At 47.7% G+C, this 21,661-nt stretch overlaps 1 protein-coding gene, 1 long non-coding RNA gene and 1 other non-coding gene across 11 annotated transcripts in view; all 3 read right to left on the bottom strand.

The window, feature by feature from the left end:
• Window positions 1–8,152, bottom strand: part of RBM39 (RNA binding motif protein 39) — a 33,985-nt gene extending 25,833 nt beyond the window's left edge. For 4 of the 9 annotated variants that reach the window (XR_011329026.1, XM_069808710.1, XM_069808718.1 and 1 more), the window contains exons 1-3: window positions 7,832–8,152; window positions 4,353–4,415; window positions 2,477–2,526 (exon numbers count right to left, since the gene is read on the bottom strand). Coding sequence is in view for 6 of the 9 variants with exons in the window: in XM_069808710.1 (XP_069664811.1) it covers window positions 2,477–2,526; window positions 4,353–4,403 (101 nt within the window). In the remaining 3 variants the exon portion in view is untranslated. Of the gene's footprint in view, window positions 1–2,472; window positions 2,527–2,787; window positions 3,987–4,057; window positions 4,131–4,352; window positions 4,416–7,831 lie in introns of those variants that run through there. The other 5 variants (XM_069808736.1, XM_069808741.1, XM_069808762.1 and 2 more) reach the window with 5 other exon arrangements.
• A 3,012-nt stretch (window positions 8,153–11,164) lies between these two features.
• On the bottom strand, window positions 11,165–11,236 carry TRNAE-UUC (transfer RNA glutamic acid (anticodon UUC)). Its single transcript has one exon. It is a non-coding gene; the product is annotated as a tRNA-Glu (tRNA).
• A 720-nt stretch (window positions 11,237–11,956) lies between these two features.
• Window positions 11,957–21,551, bottom strand: LOC138690196 (uncharacterized). Its single transcript, XR_011329020.1, has 2 exons — window positions 21,375–21,551; window positions 11,957–19,519 (listed from the first exon to the last, which is right to left on the bottom strand). It is a non-coding gene; the product is annotated as an uncharacterized lncRNA (long non-coding RNA).
• Between the last annotated feature and the right edge of the window lie 110 nt (window positions 21,552–21,661).

Raw genomic sequence — 21,661 nt, 5'->3', positions numbered from 1 at the left:
AAACTAAATTTTGCAAATAACCAACTTTGCTGCTAAACTTTCAAAATTCAAAACATCCTTCGCTATTGAATTTTTCCTCTCCTCCTTTTGGGTCTTCTGATTACATACACCATCTTTTTTCAAAATGGTCACTCATACATTTAAAAACTTTGTATGCCACCACCCCTTTTTAAAAAAGTTCATCCCTGCTACTTTCTACAGCCATGTGTAAACAAGGACTTCTAGTTAGTTTCAATTACTAAAGTAAAAAATCTCTCAGCTACCACATCTGAGTCTAATCATCACTAGCAGCTTTTGCTCTCCAATCTCCACCTAGGACAACCTATTAAAACTATCTTAGTATTTATCTCAAGAGAAACATTTTGTGATTTGGTTCTAAAACTAGAATATTCCATTTTTACTTTATTATTTATCTACAATACTCCATCAGTTTCTCTAATATTTTTGTATGGACAGAGAAGCTGCTGTGTCAAAACCTGATTTTCAGAAGCTTCACAATCTCTGATAAGATGACACCATCCAGAATGATCTGCACCAACATCACTTAACATCCTACTGTAATGCAGTCTGTGACAGTTGGGTACACATAGTCTCTCCCACTTAGGATCCATCACTTACCAATATTTCCCTAAGTTAAAACCCTCAAACATTCACTATCGCAATAGCTCTGAAAAATACTACCTGTAGCTCAATATACTGGCCAGTACCAGTAACTAATAACTGCAGCTAGTCTTCAATAAAAATAGCAACTATTCACTATCCAACTGTGAGCTGAACCATCTTTGTATGCAAAGACTCCTCATAGTCAAGATCTGCGTTCCACCTTCCAATCATGATTAAACTGGACATACAGTACAGACATCTAGTAAAACTGCAGATTCTTAATCCTTCCCATTTCTAAACCAGCTGCACACAGAATCTAGTATTTTTTAGTTGTTGATGTTTGCCTATATACGCCTCAGTCTTCAGCAACAAAGTACACTGTCACAAATCACATACAAAACAGGTGAACAACAGCTGTATGGAATCAAAATTCTGCGACAAAAACTACATACTATCAGAGAACTGCAGTACAAGAATAACTAACCTTCTAGCAATTGCTAACTCGAAAACTGAAATGGGGAGACACCACAGGAGCAACATTTCTGAACAGGGATGAGGGTACAATTAGGAATGCAGAAAAAGACGTGAAACTCCACACAACAAACAACACTGCAAAAACAACAGCAGCCAAACACCTTGACTTTCTTCTATTTTACAATAATACATTTTTTTTTTCTTCTAAACTTAGTTTACTGTTCTTCTGAATTAGAAATACAAACTCAGAGCATACAGGTCCAACCTGAAAATGGGACCATGGACAGAAATATAACAGATGTTATTGCTTTAGTCTTAAAGACATTACAGCAACTAAGGACATGAACTGAAATACATTCTAGTATTCTCATCATTCTACCATGAACCAAGTTCAGAACCAATTCTAAAATGTAAATAGCACCACTTCTCTTTCAGATCCCAGTTTATACTTTGAGACTAGCCATCCAAACAAAAGCAGGGTTTTACACGCCATGTATATATATTTTAAAGCAATAAAAATTCAGAACTTAAAAAATATTGGGAGCAGCTGCTTTTGATGGGGTTTTATAAGTCTCAGTATTTAGCATGAGAACGATGTTTACAGTATTGTCTAGAACGCAGATATAAGGTGTAATCAATTTTAGATTATTAGATTCCAATATAAGTCTGATGCTGGAACTGGACTTCTCATTTCCCAAATATTTATACACCTGGAAAGAAACATTCTTTGGATGTCTTCAGCATTTCATCTGTATGATTTCAGAAGATGACAACAGCATACATGCTGACTTCTTAAGTTAGCTGTATATTACAAAAACACACTGGTTACTGTTTACTCAACTATCAAATCCATAATTATTCTTGGAATTATTATTATTCCCTGGAATTATGCTTCCTGAAGAAGGCGGGCTCCTACTTTAGTTCTTTAAAAAGGTTATAGTATAATTGTATAAAGTTTAGATTAGAAACAAAAAATTTAGAAATTTTCAAAGCAGCGCAGAGGGTAGAAGCACCCTAAACCTTTTCAAAAAAGCCCTGGTATCTTTAAATGCTTTGAACTGTTCCAAATCACATAAAATTCTACACCAAATGCATTTTTAAAATGCAAAATCCATTGCATTGCTGAAACAACAAAAAAGAAATTAACTATACTGAACCTACCAAGTCTGTATTTTTATTCAATGCTAACATTAAATGTTGCTGATGTCATCAAAGTTGTAGGAACAAGGGCGTAACTACATTTGTAAACTAAAGAAAATTTCATAATTGCTGTAGTTGCAGCAATTGCAAATATCAAGCTTTTCCATTTTATTTCCCTAAACACTACTCACATGCATTCACAAGTTTACAAAAATCAGCAGCCTCCCCCCCAAATGTACAGAATTGAGAAAATACTTACTTCTTGCTGCGTTCTTCATGGCCATTGGCACTGCTCAATTTGTTCTCATCCTAAGCAGGGTTGATAGAAGAACATCGTGAGGACGAAGCGGAAACATTTCAAGTGGTCAAAGGGTAATGGGAATAGGAATAAGAAAATACAAAACAAAAATTTTAATACTAAATTACTTGTTTACAGTTTAATGTGGAAAGCTTTAGAAAATTTAGGTAGCATGTTTAACCACTTTGCTGTTTAAATTTAAGTCATACAATTATAAAATACAAGACTTAGATCATTTAAAAGTATATATTAAATTGTAGATACTTCCTTACATGGTTTAGAGAGCAAGTTATCCTGCAGAATTCAGCACTCAAGTGGTTAAATGTTATTTCTATAAAATGTAAGAGGAAGTTTCAGGTTTGTGTGCCCCTTTGATCAGTACCAAGGCTATATCTCTGCCTAAGCCCCAGTGGCTACGCTAGCAGCCAGCCACTATCGATTTCCTGTGACCGATGCCATTCCCGAGATCTTCGCTCATTTTCGTTGAAGGGTTGTAAGAGCTTGATGTCACCTCTGTCACACATCTCGCCCTGAAGCAAACAGGGATTCACACTGCTTTAGTAACGTCGACTCCCAAGAAAGTCATCAATAATCCACCAGTCCAGCCTAAACATTCCCTATTTCCATACCTGTTTACATGGAAAATATCCATGTTAAACCAGGACACAAGAATTTTAACATAACAATTTACAAATGTCTCTTCAAGATTTTAATGTAACTGCTAAATATTACATAAACTAAATATACCACTTAAAACTTACAAGTGCTCATCCAAAATTCATGACATGGTTGTAATAAACACTGCAGAATAGACTAACAATAGCTGCTATATAATTTATATACTTGCTTTACAGTTTAATCACATCAGTTACATCAAAAGTACAATTCCTAAGCAACTTTAACTTAATATACATTTCTTGTGAAACCAGTGCTAAAGCATGCATAAAGTTAACACTTCATCACCATTTGGTGAAAACCAAAAAAAGACAGTATTCATTTGCTGCTGGTTTAAGTAAAAGACATCACTACACTAATTGATAAAAATTTTGCATAAAAATTGACATTTCCTAATTAAACAACTAGGACAGACGAATACAAGAGCTTCTTTTAGAACGGCACTGCAGACTGTGATACTGTCTTTTACTTGCTAAGAACATTCTATTCAGGGATCCAAGAATTTCCGTAAATTCGTTCACTCAGCAATAGATTTCCATCTGCCCTGTTAAAAGATTAACCACCACCAGTCTTCTGCATTAAAAGCAAGTCTCTCTTCTTGCACTGAGCAGACTGTTCAAATATTTACTTGCCATGGGACTGGTGAAAAGGTTATTCTTGGAACCCTGCTGTTTTCCCAAACCACTGCATTCACCTTGTTGCTATACCAAACTGGACCTGGTAATTTTAGGAGAGGTTTTTGGTTTCTTGGTTTTGTTTTTTGTTTGTTTGTTTTGGGTTTTTTTGCTTGGTTGGTTTTGGTTTTGGTTTGTTTTTTTTTTTAAACCTAGGGGACCACGGTACAGCGATACGTCACTCAATTACTACCTTATGATTGACAGTTCACACTGGAATCAAAGGTGAATTCATGGGAGTAGAGGTGAGATATCGTTAGGCAAGTCTACAAAGAGAGATAGATGGGCATTTATTCATCACGCTGAAGTGAAACTACTGCACAATATAATTACATTAACAGTATATATTTACTTGTAAGTTACATGTAATGCATCTCCAATAAGATAAATCATGAGGGCTCCAGGGATGTTAGTTTACAGTTCAGCAGTAGTTTCATGAATAATGCTAAATTAAGGTAAACAGGACCTCACTGGCACATTTTTCTCACCTTCTTGTAAGGAGCTTCAAGCATTGCTTCAATATCAATATCATCAGCCATTTTTCAGGACACCTGAAAGAAGAAGCAAAATCCACCTGAGATGGAAAACATTCTTGGACTTTATATTCCAAAGGCTTTTGCTTAAGAGGCCATCACTGCATTGGCTCAAATTCAGAGAGCAGCATCTCAGAAGACACTTCCAACAAGAACTGGAATGAAGCTCTGCTGAGTGAGATGATAACGTGACACAAAGCAACTACAGCTGCGAACAACAAAACGCTACTGAACACAATTAGCCAGTGGAAACCCCAGAGGTATTACACCTATTTCTTTCAAAACAAAGACCACAGATTATTTATGATACAGAAACACAGGTCTAGTGGCCATCTTGAGAAGTACTAGAGCTTGACCAAAGGACCCCAGACAGACATGTGAAGAACACAGAACAAACATTCAGGCAAACCTGTTCACAGCTTCCTACATTTGCTACCATCACATTTACTAATCTGAAGACTTACAAGTGAACACCATGGTCCTTTCAGAAATGTGGCCTCCTGCATAATGGGGGCCACAGAAGAAACAGTTACCAACCAAGCATTAAGAGCTACTAAAGCATACACAAGATCCACCCAGTCTGGAACTTCAGGTTTCAGACAAAAAAGATCCACCATGCCACATAGCACTAGTCACCACAAACTTTTTTTTTTTTAAATTGTGCCTCTTATTTTTCAACTTCAACCCCCTCATGTAATTTTGTGTTTATTATACTCTGACTCCCTTTGGCATTTGATTTCCTTTCCCTATGTAGGTATGCTATTAAGAACCTCTCAAGACACTCTGCACTGAAGTCTAGAGACTCAACCTGCTCAAGTCTCTTAATAAAACAGTTTCCCTCCTTTTTCTTTCTTAAGCTCAAAAATGGACAGGCCTCTAGATCCAAGTCAGATAGCCCAAGAGTGAAGATTTTCCTGCACATGTGCCATAAAATAGATTTTTAATCATAAAGGTTAATTCTTGCACCTTGCTTACAGGCATTGCTGCAGGAACTGTGCTGTCCAGAGACTTGGCCAGCATAATGAAATCGCTCCAACATTTCAAGATCCTTTAAGCTGTTCATTCATAACCAAGAACATTATACCAGAGCTGCATAACATGTAAGAATCAAGTCACTCCCCCACCCACATCTGATCATCACCCATTAATACAATCCTTTAGCAATATCAAAGCACTGGAAGTGCATATTCAACTACTTAACCAAGGCACACTAACCTCATTTTCAAGAGGTGGTAAACTCTTGGGCTATAGTGCTATCACTTACAAATATGATCAGCCTTAGTTTATGTGTAATGGATCAATTTTACTTTTTACTAGATTATTTACATTCAGCTTTTTAAGTCATCTACATACACACATATGATTTAATTCATCACTGCTCTACCAGTATTTGCCATGAACTGAATGTTACGTGTTCTTTACATGCCTCTCCTGAGTCCTTTGGTAGATCAGTATTATTAAGGACCATGAAAAAGCACCAGGCCAAACCCAGGATTCTACAAGAAAATTCCCACCAGTGATAACTCCCACCCACAATTACATTTTCATGTGTGTAATTTAGCTAACATATCCAGCTACACCTGGGGTGGAATTCTTCATCCTGAAGAGAGGCAGCCAAAGGGGGAGTGAATGGGGACCATAATAGACCACCAAATCATGAGTGGCATGGAAAAGTGAATAGAGAATGACTATTACTGCATTTACCCAAATAACAAGAGTGAATGAACTATCATCCAGTCAGTTCAAAACAAAGGTCCTTATTCACACAGCATTCAGCCATAGAATTCACTGCTACAGAGCCCTGTGGATGCTAACAAAGAAAAAAAACACATGCAGCGTTCAAAAAATCCAAAACAAATAAGCATGAAAGTTTACAGAAAAAGCTTTTCATTAAACAAAGACATGCCTTGTGACCCTGAACCACAACTAGCTGACAACTAAGAGCACACAGAGAGTAGTATCACTGTATGATTGCCCTGTGTTTTTTAGTCATTTACTGTTGGCCGCCATCACAGGTGACATCCCAAGTTACACGGACCTTTGGTCTCACCCCATGCAACCTGTGCCCTTTGTACTCTGTACAAACAATTTCATTGCTATAATACCATGTTTTTATCAGAATACCTTCTGTTCACATAACACAGACCTACTACCAACTTTGCAATTCAGGTAACGCATATGATGATGCTACATATAAAGTTATGCTTCTTTAAAAAAAAAAATAACAAATAGAAGTCCTTATTAACTTCAAATGAGTAGAAAATCATGACAGATTCTCAAATATCTTGCACTAAACACTGAAGAAGCTCAAAATAGTTTTCCTAAAAGCCTTTCAGCCTGCTCAAAAAAAGCTGTATATGCCTGACATCTTTGTAGAGAACAAAACACACCACCACCAAACCCAAAACATCAAAACAAACAAGGCAAACAAGGAATGAACTACACTTGAAACTTTGCGGGTCCACAGAAAACCTAAAGGGACATGAAATTTACTGCTACTGATCTCGCCAGTATTGTGAAGGCAGATTCCATCTCTTTTTGCTGTATTATACCACATAAAAAGAGTTCCTCTCCCGGAAATTATTTGCTTTGGAAATTCCAAGAAAAAACAACTCCACTCTCGCTTTGCAACCAGACTTCTGGAAAAGCGTCAGGAACGTTTAGGGAGAACGTCGACACTTCGAGAGGGAAGCTCAACTCACAGCGCCAGAAGCACCTCTGCTCAAGCGGCCTCCCACCCGCGATCCTCCGCACACTCCCCAGGCGGTCGGAACGTAGTGAGCTCGGATTCTCCAACACACCGCTGCGCCAGAACCCACCCACCCCATTCCGCCGGGGCTCCCCACCCGCTCCCAGCACCGCCCCTCACCCGCCCCCTCCGGAAGCCTTCAGCCCCTGCGCGCCCCGCCCGAAGCGCCGTCCACCGAGCCCCGAGATCCGCTCTCCCGCGGTGGCCCGGCACCCTCCCCTCATTCCCCGCCCCGCCTCCCAACGTACACAATCCCGGAGCCGGTCCCCGCCGCTCCACCTGGGCCCTGCCGGCGGCGGCTGCAGGGCCAGACCCCCGCGCTGGCGGGGGCCAGTCACTCCGCACAGCGCCATCGTGGGGGGAGCCCGGGAGGGACAGCGCCGCGGCAGGGACAGCCGGACCCGCCCGCGACGTGGCCACAGAACAGCCCAACCCTGCTCGGCCGGCCCGCGGCCTCGGGGCGTGGGCAGCCCACCGGGCGCTCCGGCGCCGGAGAAGCACTTAGGCGGCCGCCAGCGGGGAAGCCGGCGGCGGCCGCCGTCGAGGACGAGGCCGCCCCGCCGGGGAGCGGCGACCATGGCGGCGGGAGGAGTGCGGGCCGCCCGCAGGCCAGGGCTGCAGCGCTCCGCGGGCCGGGCCGCGGCTCGCCCGGCAGCGGGGCCCGGCCCCCCGCCCGGCAGTTTACCTGCGCCGCGGGCGGGTGCTGTCCTCGCTCGGGCGCCCGAGGTCCAGCGGCGGCAGCGGCGGCTCCCGGTCCCGGCGCTGGCTGCGCTGACGGTGGGGGATGGGCCCAAGGACTCAGGAGCCCCTCTCCAGGCGTCTAAACCTCAGATGGGCGGCGCCGCTCGGCCGGCCCCAGGGCGGCAGGCGGCGAGGGGCAGCGCAACCGTGGCGGGCAGTCCCCGGACCCGGGCTGGGCCCCGACTCTAGCACCGGTGGCTGCTCCCCGAAATGGCGCCCGCCGCGTCTCACTGCTCGCAGGCTCCGCGCACGGCACGGGGGTGCCCAGCGCCCGGCGCAGGGGCTCTCGCGAGACACAGGCCCAGACAAGGCCCCGCGTACCCGCGCACGCCGCCTCTCGCGAGACATCGCGCCCGGAAGCGGCGGCTCAAGCTCTTGCGAGACTTGGGCGGATGGGCGGGGCCGTCACGCGTCTTCATGCTCTCGCGAGAGCACGCGCGCCCGCCCGCATGGGGCACGGCGGGAGGGTCAAAGGTGAGCGGCGGGGGCTCAGCCCTCGAGCTTGCCAGCCCCGTCCCGGCCAGGGTTGGGGTGCTGTGGCCTGCACCCCCCGCCCCCGGACGCTTCCGCGGAGCTGTGCGGGACCCCGGGCGCCCTCCTGTAGCTGGTGCGGGGCAGCGGGTGCGTCTTGTGTCCGAGAGCCCAGTGCGGGCCTGTGGGCTGGGAGCCTCCGTTCCTTTTTTGGCTAGGGAACAGCCGTGTCCTGGATCCCTCGGGGCCTCCCTGGGGGCTGGAGCCCTAGCGCTGAGCCCTGTCATCACTGGCTCTTGCCTCTGGCAAACTTGCTGCAACTCCTCCTCTCTTGTGGTTGTACTCTGCCGTGTGCCCCAGTCCCTCTCCTGGCCACACACGGGTGTCTTGTCCAGGTTAGGTGTTTTTGCAAGGGAAATAGTTTGGGGTTTTTTTTCCTCTTCCTTGAGCACCATGTAACCATAAGTGGGTTTATAGTCTCTTAGCTCCAAAAGCTGTGTTAGTTCTTTAAATGCTTACTGTACTATAGTTACACAGGAGTGTATCCTGTGTAGACAGGCCATTTAACACCTGTGTCCAAATTTCTACCCACATCTGTTACATCAAATAACTTTGTGCTTGCTGTAAAAGAAAACTAACACCTCTCCTGAGATCCCAGTTGACCCTTAACGCTAACATTTCCAACGTAAGCACAACATCTTGGGTGGCACGGCCAAGTGAGAATCGTGTTGGGGATCTCATGCCAGCAGAGGGAAGCCTGTTGCCTTTTCGACAGGTGAAAAGAATGAAACTGTCATGACAAACACACAACGTGTGTAAGTCATGTCCAGCTTGGGAAGTCCCTGAGCTGCTGATGCTGGAGCCTGAGAGCACAGGAGGAAGCATCATACATGCTCACCTTGTTGAAATACTTTTGTCATGGGCCAAATGGATGATGGTCTGGGGTAGCATTAAAGATTTGCTGTTTCAAGCTTGTTATTTGTTGTAGGAGAGAGGGATAGAGAAGATTAGGTCATAGATTGGGCAAGGGTGAGTGAAATTGTTTGTGTTCCTTCGTGACTGGTTCTTCTGACATGATGATTTAACAGGGCCTGTGGTCTGACCTTCCTCCCTTCGGCTGAGGGCTCGGCAGGATACAATAAGCTTAAGAGTAACAGCATCTGAAGGTGTTGTGGCTGTACCCTTCTGCCAGCGCTATACCCCCCTTAATGGGCCACCACTGTCTGGCAGGTCTTTAGCCACAATAGTCCCAAGTACGACTTAAATTGTCAGTGACCTGGAGTTCTGGTGCGGCTTTTGTCCCAAGCCCCTGCAGACTGCTGGAGCCTTGAAGCTGAATGGTTTAACTCAGTAAGTAGTGTTTTCTGAAACAAAACTGGCTTGTCTCATTAACAGTGCTTTGTTTTCCCCGGGAGCCCACAGAAAGGCTTACTTGTATTTAAATTTAATAATACAAACTAAATGTTGGCCTATTGTTCAACATAGTGCAGATAACATTGAGTGGGTTTCCTGCTGAAGTCAGCACAAGATAAGCAATAATGGCTGGGGGGTTTAGGTTATTTCTTTTTTGTCCTATGAATCTGAAAGAATGTAAAGAAAAGTTTTAAACAAACTTTGCCTCCTGAAATGACAATTTTGCTATTGCATATAGAAATACTTAAACCAATTAAGGTGTGAGAACTCAGGCCCATAGATTTCCAAATGAAAACCTGTTTTCCCGAAACTCCCAGACTACTGTGTCATTTAATGTCATTTCTAACAAAGTTCCTGAAATGTTAATAGCCTAAAAAGATCCTAAAGGTCTTGCACAGCTGAACTGGTCAACTTAGTTGAGTTTGGGACATTTAGGAAAAATGAACTGTTTAAAAAAAAAAAGCATGGCCGTAATAGGTCTATTCCAACCTAACCATTTTTGTACAGGTTGGTTGTAAACAAAATTAATAATTTTGTTGCAGACAAAATAAAGTTTATTGTGGTGGTTCTTGTAGCACCTCACTGGCTGCCTGTCCCTCACACCGTTGCCATTGCCTGCTGCTCCTTGGTGCTGCCCCCAGTCAGCCATCCTGAGGTCAGGCCTAACTGGCTCCCGGCATCCTGTTCCTCTTCCGTCATCATCTCCTTGCGATTTAAGTGTGTGCTTAGGCTCCTGTTGGTGGATTTCCCTGAGGGTTTTCTCTCCCATTGTTTGCCTGTGGAGCCAGGCTGTGGAAGGAGGCCACAGACCTGCCTTTTTTTGTCTATTCTACTAACACCCCCCCTTGCCCTTGAGTGATGACAGGTGGTGTGGGGCACGTAGGGCCTGGGAACTTAAAGACTGGGTGGGGGTGGCTAATGAGGGACCTCAACTGGCAAGCAGCTGCACAAGCTCCATGTCCAGCCCTGGTGTGCCGTAGGGCTGCCCTGGCTGATTGGCCGCAGACATTCAGCGCTGTGGGGCTGTTGGTGCTGTAGCTGCACGCTTGGCTGGATTCACTTCTGGAGCTGACGGGAAGGCCGGGGGAAGCTCTCAGTAACGCATTTCCTAACAAAAGTTTTCCCGGTTGTGGGATAGCTTCATCTGTAGGAGAGGCTGGCTGTTGCTGTGGTGCTGTGGGGGGAATGACAGCCACGACTGGTGTTTCTTCCTCATCCCTGACTCTGCTACAAGTGCAAGGGCATTCGCTTAACGCACGTCCCTGGGGAGACGCAGAGGGTCTGGAGTGGGGGTGGGAGTCGTTCGTGTTACCCCGCGCTGCGGATGGTGGAAGGGATCTCGCAGAATTAACAAACGAAAAAAAAAAAAGTGGAAAGCAAAATACTCTGTTATTTCCCACACCGGGAGTCGAACCCGGGCCGCCTGGGTGAAAACCAGGAATCCTAACCGCTAGACCATGTGGGACCACATAGGCACAGTCCTTGCCGCGCCGCCTGCTGCCTGCGCCGCCGGCTGGGGAGGGGAGAGGCGCGGGAAGGACCCGCGGGCGGGGGACGCCCGCTGCCCTCTGCACAGGGTCGGGCAGCCGCGCCCGGGGGCCGCGCGGGCGGTGCGTGGACGCCTTTCCCCGTGCAGGCGTGCCCGGCTGAAGCCGTGAACCTGCGGGACCGGGTCTGTCTCCCTGGCAAGAGGTCAGGCAGGTGGCCGGGAGCGCGATGTGGGAGTTCTGACAGAGGCTGCGAGTGAAGGGGTCCGGCTGCCAACGCTTCAGTTTTTGCACTAAGCGAAGAAGGCTGATGTGCAAAACCCCGCAAAATGTAGGGTCATACTTCCCTAAGTCGTTAAAATTCTCGGAGTTAAAAGATGGGGATGGAGGCTGACATGAAGAACTGAAGAAGAAGGAAATGACAAGTGGGAGGATGAATGAATGAAGTCTAGCCTAAAAGGTACAGACCCTGGGTAACGGCCACAAATGTGCTTCTGTCCAAACTCTAGCAATCAAAAAATAAGGTGGAACAACTGGACTACCCAGTTTTGACTGAGAACAACTTCATCTGAAATGGGTGCAAGGCAGATAATCAGTGGGATGTGGCAATAGCAGGCTACAGATTATACAGGAAGAACCGACTAAACTGTACTTGTGGAGGGGTGATGCTGGATGCCAAAGAAATCTCAGAGTCAATGTGCCTAAACGATTTTAATCTTTCAACATGTAACACTGAACCCCTATAGTTAGAAAATTCACACCTAAATAGGCAAAAGGGAGTATTAGGACTATGGTAGTGAAGTCTTCAAAAGCAGTGGTGGTGACAGTGATACATTTAGGAGATCAGAGAGGCTGCCAAGACAGAAAACATCATCAGAATGAAAAGTCTCCAATTACCCCCACATTGAGTGAGTAAATGTCACATCAGCATATGAAGCAGTTGCTACATTTTAGACACCACAAAGGCTTGATTTTTGGAGCGGCTGGTTGGAGAATATAAAAGAAGCAACTGGCTTTAGTGCTGAGATGTGTGAGGGGCTTCATTCAGAACAGTGCTATTAAAAAAGCTATGTATAAGAGTGAGCACAATGTATTCAACCGAGTGTCATTAAAATAACAACAGCAGCAAAGAAATTCCTCTCAAAAGAGCTTATTAAAAAATGAATAAGCCAAAAGGATAACATGCTTGTAAGAAGCATGGAGATTGCTAAAATGGCTCAGAACAGTTTATATCACCAGGAGGAAAAGACTAAAAACAGGCTGGTATGGTGTCGTGGTTTAACCCCAGCCAGCAACTAAGCACCACGCAGCCGCTCACTCACTCCCCCCCCACCCAGTGGGATGGGGGAGAAAATCAAGAAAAGAAGTAAAACTCGTGGGTTGAGATAAGAACAGTTTAATAGAACAGAAAAGAAGAAACTAATAATGATAATGATAACACTAATAAAATGACAACAGTAGTAATGAAGGATTGGAATGTACAAATGATGCGCAGTGTAATTGCTCACCACCCGCCGACCGACACCCAGCTAGTCCCGAGCGGCGATTCCCTGCCCCCACTTCCCGGTTCCTATACTAGATAGGACGTCACATGGTATGGAATACACTGTTGGCCAGTTTGGGTCAGGTGCCCTGGCTGTGTCCTGTGCCAACTTCTTGTGCTCCTCCAGCTTTCTCCCTGGCTGGGCATGAGAAGCTGAAAAATCCTTGACTTTAGACTAAACACTACTTAGCAACAACTGAAAGCATCAGTGTTATCAACATTCTTGCATACTGAACTCAAAACATAGCACTGTACCAGCTACTAGGAAGACAGTTAACTCTATCCCAGCTGAAACCAGGACATACGGCTACAAAGCATAGTAAAGAAAGCTATCAAAATATTAAATTAAAAATAAAATAACCTTCAAAATGTGAAGCTGGTGCAGACCGTGTCAGAATGCCAGCAGAAAAGATCCTGAGTAGGTTCCAAGGTGTCAAATGGATCTGATGGTAACTGCATAAGGTAGACTTGAGCAGATCATGTTTCCTTGCATGGATCCCAGCTGCAGCCCACTGGCCTGCACAGAGTTGCTGTGGTCTGTGCTAAGGACATGGGGAGGGACTGGCTGCCAGTCAGAGGTCCCTGCTTTTTTGGCAGGAGATGATTGTAGTCTGTCTCTGTGAGATGAGGGGCAATTTGATCCCCAAGGTCTTGGCACCACTGGTGGCAAGATTTGAGCTTCTCCCATGCATCAACCTGCCTGTCCTCAGCTTCTCTTGTAGTCTCAAGTGCTGGACGATGCTCCTTCTCCTTCCAGAAGCTCTGAGGAAGTGTCAATAGAAGGAGCAGCAGTGCCAGCACCTACAACCCCCCACCTCTGTTTGCCCAGGAATTGTGTGTGAGAGAAGGGGGAAGGTGTCCCTTCATTGACCACTCCTGGAGATCAGGACACTGGGGGAGGCAGACCTTTGGCTTAATGTAGACTGACCATGCTCATGCTGTTCTCATACCTGCCCGTGAAGTTGTTCTCAGGGCCCCAAGGGCGCTAACAAGCCCTTATAGCTCTGACCAGCCTCAGCTGGGGCTTGCACCCCAGCCCAGCCCAGGAACCCCAGTTCAGATCAGCCCTGGGCCCTCGGTCCCCATCTGAGCTGTGTCGGAAATGTACTTGTCTCCAGTGCTCTCACTGATGTGCCTGTGCCCCTGCCCATGGCCATGCCCAGCCTGGGTCTCTCTGACCCTGACCTGCAGGATGACTGCCTGGCTTGGCCTCGGCTCTGCCTTGTCTCTATGGACCCACACAGCTGTCACTAGGCTGTGTCTGACCCCAGTCACCATCACTGGCCTGATCCTGACCCCAACCTGCAGACTGACTACCCAGGTTGACCTCAGACCTGCTCATAGCCACAAGCTGCCCGACAGTCTGGTCTCTGGGCTGCCCTGCAGGAGCACTCCGGCATGGTGGGACTGACCGTGGCCACCTACAGATGTGCTGTCATGGGGCATTACCCAGGGTTTGTGTCAAGTGGTCCCCTGAGACACTGCTCAGGCATAAGCCCAAGCATTTCCTCTCTAACAACAGCTGTGCACAATGGGTGGCCAGGGAGGTACTTGGACAGCAATGCATGTGTTCAGGTTGTCAGCACCCAGCCTGTGTGCACAGCACTCTAATTAAAATACAAGAACCTGTTCGTTGAGTTGGTCTGCTTAGTAGATATCCAAGATGTTTAAAAAACTAGCAAAGAACAGCTTTCAAACTGGTTTGCCTAAAGCCAAATACCTGGATGCTGAGAGGAACCGAGCTTGCCTGACAGTGCAGCAAATGCAAACAGGAATGTTTGGCTTGCAACGCTGGCAACCACAGGTTCAGAAACTTAATTTCTCCCTACAGTTATGTGGTAGAGCAAGGAACTTGCTGCCGTTCCCACTGACTTCAGCAGGAGCATGGCTGGTCCTCAAACCCTTGACTGTGTGAGAAAGGATAAAAGATAAAGAGTAATAAACCACTTCTTGCACTCATTATAGGACTTAGTTATCAGTATGTATTAGTAAGCAGGCGGTGTGCAGGCAGAACTCAAGACACTATCTGAGGGCAAAAAGGATTAAGTTTAAGTTTTAAAAAATCAAATTTGTATTATTTCACTGAAAGAATATGGTGAGAAATGACAACTTGCAGATATTTCAGTTGGGGACATCTATAAACAACAAAATGGAGCAATTTTTTTTGTGATAGTTGAGAAGAACAGGAATAATGGGATGAAGCTGAGAAAACTTAGGCAGATTGTAATGCAAAACACCCTGACAAGATCTCAGATAGATGTCTGAATGATCGCCCCAGGAGACAACAAGGCCAGCAAGAAATAGCTCCAGAAAAGCCTCTGCACTGGTTAGAAATGGCGTAGGTGACCTCATGAATCCCCATCTTTAACTCAGGAGTCCTGACTGTGGGACTTTCCTTCCAGGTTTCTCAAAGAAGTGGGGATTCAATTAATTTGTCAAGGCTTGTAAGAAAAAAAACATCAGACTGTAGGATTAGCTTGAGGAATTACAGGTTCTGTCTGTGGCTAAAAAATAAACTCAGTTCTTGGCAAGTACCTACAACAGTATTACATTGTCTGGCACAAACATCAGCCACAGCAAAGCCAGACGGGTCAGGCAGCTCATGCAGCCCGGTGGAAGAGGGAGCAGGGAGTTACAGTGAGATGGAACAGCTGTGTCACCACTGCTCATGTTGCTGGTTGGGTGCATGTGGCGGTGCCAGCTCAGTCTCGTGTCATCGGCCTTGGCCACCCACCTCTTCGCAAGTGTCTTCTGCTCTGGGCAGCTGTCCCCCAGCTCAGGGCAGCTGATGGTGGAATTCGTGTAGCCAACCCACACACAGTTTCATGTTTTCCAGTGTATAATGTCTCCTGCAGGGGAGAGAGCACCATTGCCCAGCTCATGCATTTGGACGGATCGGTAAATCCTTAGAGGACGTAGACTGAAAGCAGCAGAGCTCTTACTGGACACAAAGAGGTGTGAGAGGCTGTGATAGAGTACAAGTCCCTTGGGAACCTGTAACTGATGTGGTGGCAGGGACATATGCACCTTATTTTGGGGAGTTTTCATCCCACGGGAATTTTGAAGCAAGGCAGGCAAACCTCTGCTGTGGACACTTTTCTGACCTTCATTGCCAGCAGCCTCAGAGTTTGGCTCACAGAAAGTGACCTGGAAGCATGGACTTTCCTCCCCGTGCCTGCCTAGCTTTGGGGCAAGGACTACCCAGGAGAGCAGAGTTGATCTCCTGGTTCACAAGGGACATTCCCACCTCCACCTTCCTCCCCTGTTCTTCTGTCCTCCCAGCCTGTTCTGGTGTGTGGCTCTGTTCCTCATCCTCATCTCAGCACTCGCCTGATCATCCATCAGGCCAGCTGAGGTTACTAGCCTGGCAAAACACCACTCACTTCTGTTTTGTGCCAGTTTAATGAGCTGATGTGGTTCATCCAGGCTCAGATGAACACCAGAACCAAGACTCAGAGCAGCAGAAGGAGCAGGACTTGATGCACGGGGAGCCCTCAGCTCAGTTCAGCCATCTCACCCACTGCATCCTTCTTTCCCCTATAAAGGCTTGTAATCATTGTATTTGATGCCCTTCCCCTCTTTTCAGCTCCCCTCTAAAAAGGCAGAGCTCTCCTTTGCTGTGGGGAGCAGTAACCCCTGCTAGAGCTCATCCCAAAGCTTTGTCAGCAGCCAGGGAGCCATGGTAGCAGGGAAGATGGCAGAAACCTTTCCTGTATGTTTTTAGTCACAACCTGTTTTAGAAAGCAGGAAAGGAAATAAAGAGCATTTGCTGCTCCATCTGTTTCCGCGTCCCATGCTGCTAAGGTTGGGTTATAGCCAGCTGCTGCCATTGCCAATTGGTAATGTGATAGCACGACTGCTTACTTTGCAAGGGAGCTAAAGACAGTAAGATGGAAAAAATTGGGACAGGATGATTTTGAAAAAGCCCCATTGCAGAACATCTGGCTTGTTACATAAATTTACATCATGCCTACTATAAAAAACCCCTGCTGATTGCTGCTTAAAAACACTTATTTTTACAAATGGCCAAATATCTCCAACTAGCTCTTTCCAAAGGACAGTCCTGGGCTATTCAATATCTTCAGTCAGCTTCAAAACACAGACAGGGTTAATTAAGAACAGGATGTTTTTTCTTTGCCTCATACATGCTAAGACCATTTGTCGGAGAGGACTCTCACAGCACACAATCCAGAGAACCTCAGCCAGCAACTCCTGCATCCAGTTCAGCCTCGTCCTGTTCACTAATGTATCTGAGACATTTGATACAAGATGTCTGTGCTCTGAAATAGTGAACTCACCACATCTGCTTGCCCAGCTTGAACCTCAAGCCCCTTGACTCAGAATTACAGATGCAGTGATTAGAAGGGGCCTTTGGAGGGCGTTAGCGCAAACTCTTGGTTGAAGTGAGACCGTCACCAACATTAGAACAGGTCAACCATGGCTTTGCATAGCCAAACCTTGAAAATCTCCAAGGATGGAGATCCCATCACCCGTGTGGGTGAACTGTACCCCCTGGTCAACCTAGCACTTCATCTTGTTTCCTGTTGGAACAAAGAGCTGCCCATGGCGAGAAATCTTGCCCATGTGTAGGCACTCACAGTAGTAGCTTGGTAGTAGTTTGACCTATGTAACATATGACTTTCACAGTACAGAACTTTTTCTGGTATTATTGGCTCCTTCAAGAGTGCACAGAGCTCTCCTGGTGTCCCCCACAGCCCTGGGGGCTTGTGGTGCCGGGGGCAGCAGGACGTGACAGGCGAGCCGGAGACAAGGTGACAGCATGGCAGTGCCATACCCACCATGCAAGAGGAGCAGAGCAGGTTCAGTGATAGTAATCAGGGTCAGCCATGGCCGAGTGACTGCTGACCCAGTTGGTGGGTCAGAGTCAGCAAGGTGCCAGGTGGGGCATAGGCTTCACTGGAACGTAGCACAGGTGGGGCCAAGGGTGAGGACCTGAGCTTAAATGCAGCTCCCAAGTGGAGCAGGGAGCCACTGATGAAGCATCTCCCAGCTCATTCTCCCATCATTGCTGGTGCCCTGGAAGGCCGATCCAAGGTTGCAACTGCACTGGGTCAGTGCTGGCTGTAAGCCCAGACACCCAAGCCTTGGCAAGCATTTTAGGCATCTACTCCCAGTATCACTAGTCTCTCCTCAACACAGGGTTTGTTCCCACATGACTGGCGCTGTTACTCCCCTCTTGCTCTATACGGAGACACTTACTGTGGGGCTGGTATGGGGCTGGGCTGGTTCCAGGCTGTGCAGTCTTGCTTGTTAAGAGAGGCAGTGCAAGGGCAGTGCCTGCTGACCCAAATCTCTGGGGCAACATGCTGTCTGCGCTCACAGCTGTAGCACATCTGCCTGGGCATTGTCCCACCTCCCCAGCCCAGTACATGCGGGCAGGGCAGCTGCAGTGCAATACTGAGCTTTCCTTACCTTTGGCATCACCAGTTCTTCCACACCCACAGATGAGGAAGACCCTTCATGCAAGGTCCTCCACCTGCCATTTCCTGACGTGGAGTGTGTGCACAAGTACGAATGTCCACCAGCTGAGCAGCTTCATGAAAGGGGGGTGAATGTACGACTCCAGGTACACTTTCTTCTACCTGGGGGCAGCATCTGAAGAAATGATTTGAGCATGATCTCAGGGAGCTGGCTCCTTTTACACTTCTTCAGTGACAGTTGTAGGAAATATCTTTCAGCCAAGAACAGGCAACAAGGGGATACTTTGGCCTGGAAATATTGATCACACATCTCTTAATTCATCTTACAGTGATCTAGTGTTCACAGCCTCACAATTTATGAAGGCTGTTTCTTCTTGTAGGCAGTGTGGTTTTATTAGCAAAAGAGCCAGGGTTTATAACCCTCTGTTCTCAGAGACACTGCGGTGTCTTTGCCATGCTCTCGAAGTCTGTTCAGACACTTCATATTCACCTCCTGCTGCCATCTTTGGTGTATTGATTGCAGACATCATGACTGGTGGGTTTGATCTCCCATGTACATGTCACAGAGTGACCCACCTGTATCTCTGGAGGAGGACCAGGTACCACTAGTATAAGTTTTCCTCAGCCCATGACTGCCTGAGCTGTGAAAGCCTCTGAAAAAGTCACTGCAGAGGTCCCACAAAAGAAGCTGTTCCCTTAGCTGCTTAATTTTTCCCCTCTGGGATTTCTCTCCCCCTCCCTGAGTCACAGGTGCCAACACAGCTCATGTCCACCAGTGCTCCCTAGCTCTCCTGAAGAGGTAGACCCTGGTCTGGCAGCTTTGTACCTGTGTGCCAGTCACAGCCTCACAACCGTCTATCATGCCTGGTACTTGAACCCCCTTCCACCAAGCTTTCCTCTTCCAGCAGTGGGGATCTCTGCTCCCAAGAGTGTCCTTGGTGCCAGCGGGTATGTGACCATCCTCTGGTGGGGAGGTTCTGCCTTCATGGTGGTTTCCTTGCTCTTCATTTTGATGTCCTCCTGCTGCATGACTTTGTGCAAGACAGCACTACCCCATGGGTAGGACTGATCTGAGATGTCATCTCAGTGTGTTCTCTGCATCCTTGAGTGCCTCCAGCTCACCCGCTTTGGCCTCAAGAAGGGATCTCTTAGCTCACTACGTGCAGAATCACGTCCCAAGAGCTTTAGCTGCAGCAGCTAGGCAATGATATTACATGTTCTCCAGCAAGCCTGCCAGAAGTGTAGGTTGAAAGCAGCCTACACATTATCATCAAACCCTGAAATATGCAAAATAAAATGAGCATGTCACAGAAAAAATGAATGCTTGCCTGGTCCCTCCTGCAGCCAACTTCCCATGTACTGCATCGGGTCACTCATTTTGGGATGCCCCTGAAGCTGGGGCTCTTGCAACCTCCCATCGCCCCAGCTTCTATTTGGAGTCTGTCCAAAGGCTTTTGCTAGCACAGCAACATCAAACAGGCTGTTGAAGTTTTTATACCCCAAGTCTTTATCTACAAGAGCCCTTGAACAGAGACTGTCAGGCTGCTATAAGCATTTTCCCAGTATTGCTGTTTCTCTCAGAGTACAGGTATAGCCTTTGTTGGCAAAGGTGAATAATATCTGCATCTCCACAAGGAAAACTGCCAATTTAACCACATTAGAGCTACACCAGCAAACTTTTATTTCTGATGCAGACCTGGTTTAATGCTTCCTTTCCTTCCCTGCTAGCCTACGCCTCAGTCCCTGAGCTTTGCAGCCCTGCAAAACTCAGCCTCCCCTGCCCGCTCTCCCGCAGCACCACGGGCATCTCCAGCAGCTTCGCAGCTCCCACGGCGGCCTCACTCTCCGCCGGCCCCCACTGCACAGACCCCCCTGGTAAGCACAATGCAGCTGTGCGTCCAGCCAGCGAGCAGAGCGGCCATGATCTCACTGTCTCTCCATTTGTTATTTAAAAGTGCAGTGGGACTTTCATGTGAATGTCTTCAGATTAAGTTACTCTGAAGTTCTTCAGTAGTGCCAAAACGCTGTCTGCAAGAGAGCACCGTGAGCACAGTATCGCTCTGCGCAGGGACCCTGTCCACTGGCTCGCTTGGGATGATTAATAAGCCAAACAGACTTATTTCTGACTGTAGCAGAAATTTGCTGCATGCTGTGATATGGGTCAAAAATCACTCTGTTAGTGGCAAAATCCACCGAGTATCTGCCAAGTCTTGCACCCCCAGTTAGAGGGGTCTGAGGCATCTGGGCAGCTCAACCCCCAGGATTTGCCTCTGCATGGGGTTGTTCCTATTCTGGAACAACAGGACCCTGTATGAAAATCGTTGGCAGCAGTGCCACATTGCAGCAGTCACTGAGGTAACAGGGGCTCTACTGTGCCACCGTGCCAAGTGACATACTCCAAACTGGTGGCTGACAGAAGCTGATCTAGCAGGGCTGACCTTTAGTGCATGGTTTGTTTATTCAGACTACTCATGCTGGTCAAGGAGCAGGGCTCTACCTTTTACCAAGGCCTCTGAATCGCCATTTGTACGCTGAGGGTTGATCCCTGCATGCGCAGGGGACACACCTGGTCTTCCTGCACAGCCTTGACTAGACTGCTATGTGCTCAGGACACAGACAAACACAGAAAGTCCCCCAAACCTGCCCAGACGAAATTGCTGGGGCAAACCTTGGACTGACCCAAGGCTTGTCACCCCACCAGGTGACCTTGCCGGGACAGCCTGGCATCCAGCGTAGGCAAAGACGTTTTCCTCTCTCGATGCTCCAGGCTGGTTCAAGTCCCAGGGGCCCAAGTCCCACTTTCCATCCCTGCTCATGAAGGGTGTCAGGAATAACAGAGGGCAGAGCAGAGCCCCTGAAGCACCCTGCGCTGCAGGGGGCAGCTGCCTGTTGGGACCACCCCCTCGCCCCCACCAGGTCCGGGTGCAGCAGGAGGCAGTGTCGGGGACACCCATCACGAGGACAAACAATTTACCGGGGCAGCTGTGATCCGGGAGCAAGCACAGGCTACATCTGAGACCTGCACCAGCTACAGTCTCCAGGTGGTCTTAAGCAGGGGGGCAAGAGCCCCACACCACCACCTGTGACAGATAGTACAGCTCTTGCCGCTAAACAACGCTTTTCCTCGCAAACCTGGTCACGACAGCTGACTGTCGCCATTGACCTGCAGCCCAAGTAATGCTCAGCTTGTCCGAAACAGAGGTCACGGCTCCGCTTCTCCTCTCCTCGTTTCCACCCCCTCTGGTCGGGCCGGGGCTCCGCGGCGCCAGGGGCTAGGCGGGCTCGGGAGGGCCCCGAAGCGGCCGCAACCGCCGCCAGGGGCTGCCCTCTGCCCGCGGGCCCCGCCGCTGCCGCCGGCCCCGGGCGCCGCTGCCCGGCCCGGCCCGGCCCGCCCCGGCGCGGCGGCCCCCAGCAGAGGG

The sequence above is a fragment of the Haliaeetus albicilla genome, chromosome 2, assembly GCF_947461875.1.
Source record: "Haliaeetus albicilla chromosome 2, bHalAlb1.1, whole genome shotgun sequence".
Taxonomy (NCBI): domain Eukaryota; kingdom Metazoa; phylum Chordata; class Aves; order Accipitriformes; family Accipitridae; genus Haliaeetus; species Haliaeetus albicilla.
The sequence above is the reverse complement of the archived record's forward strand: the minus strand, read 5'-3'. Positions and strand labels throughout refer to the sequence as shown.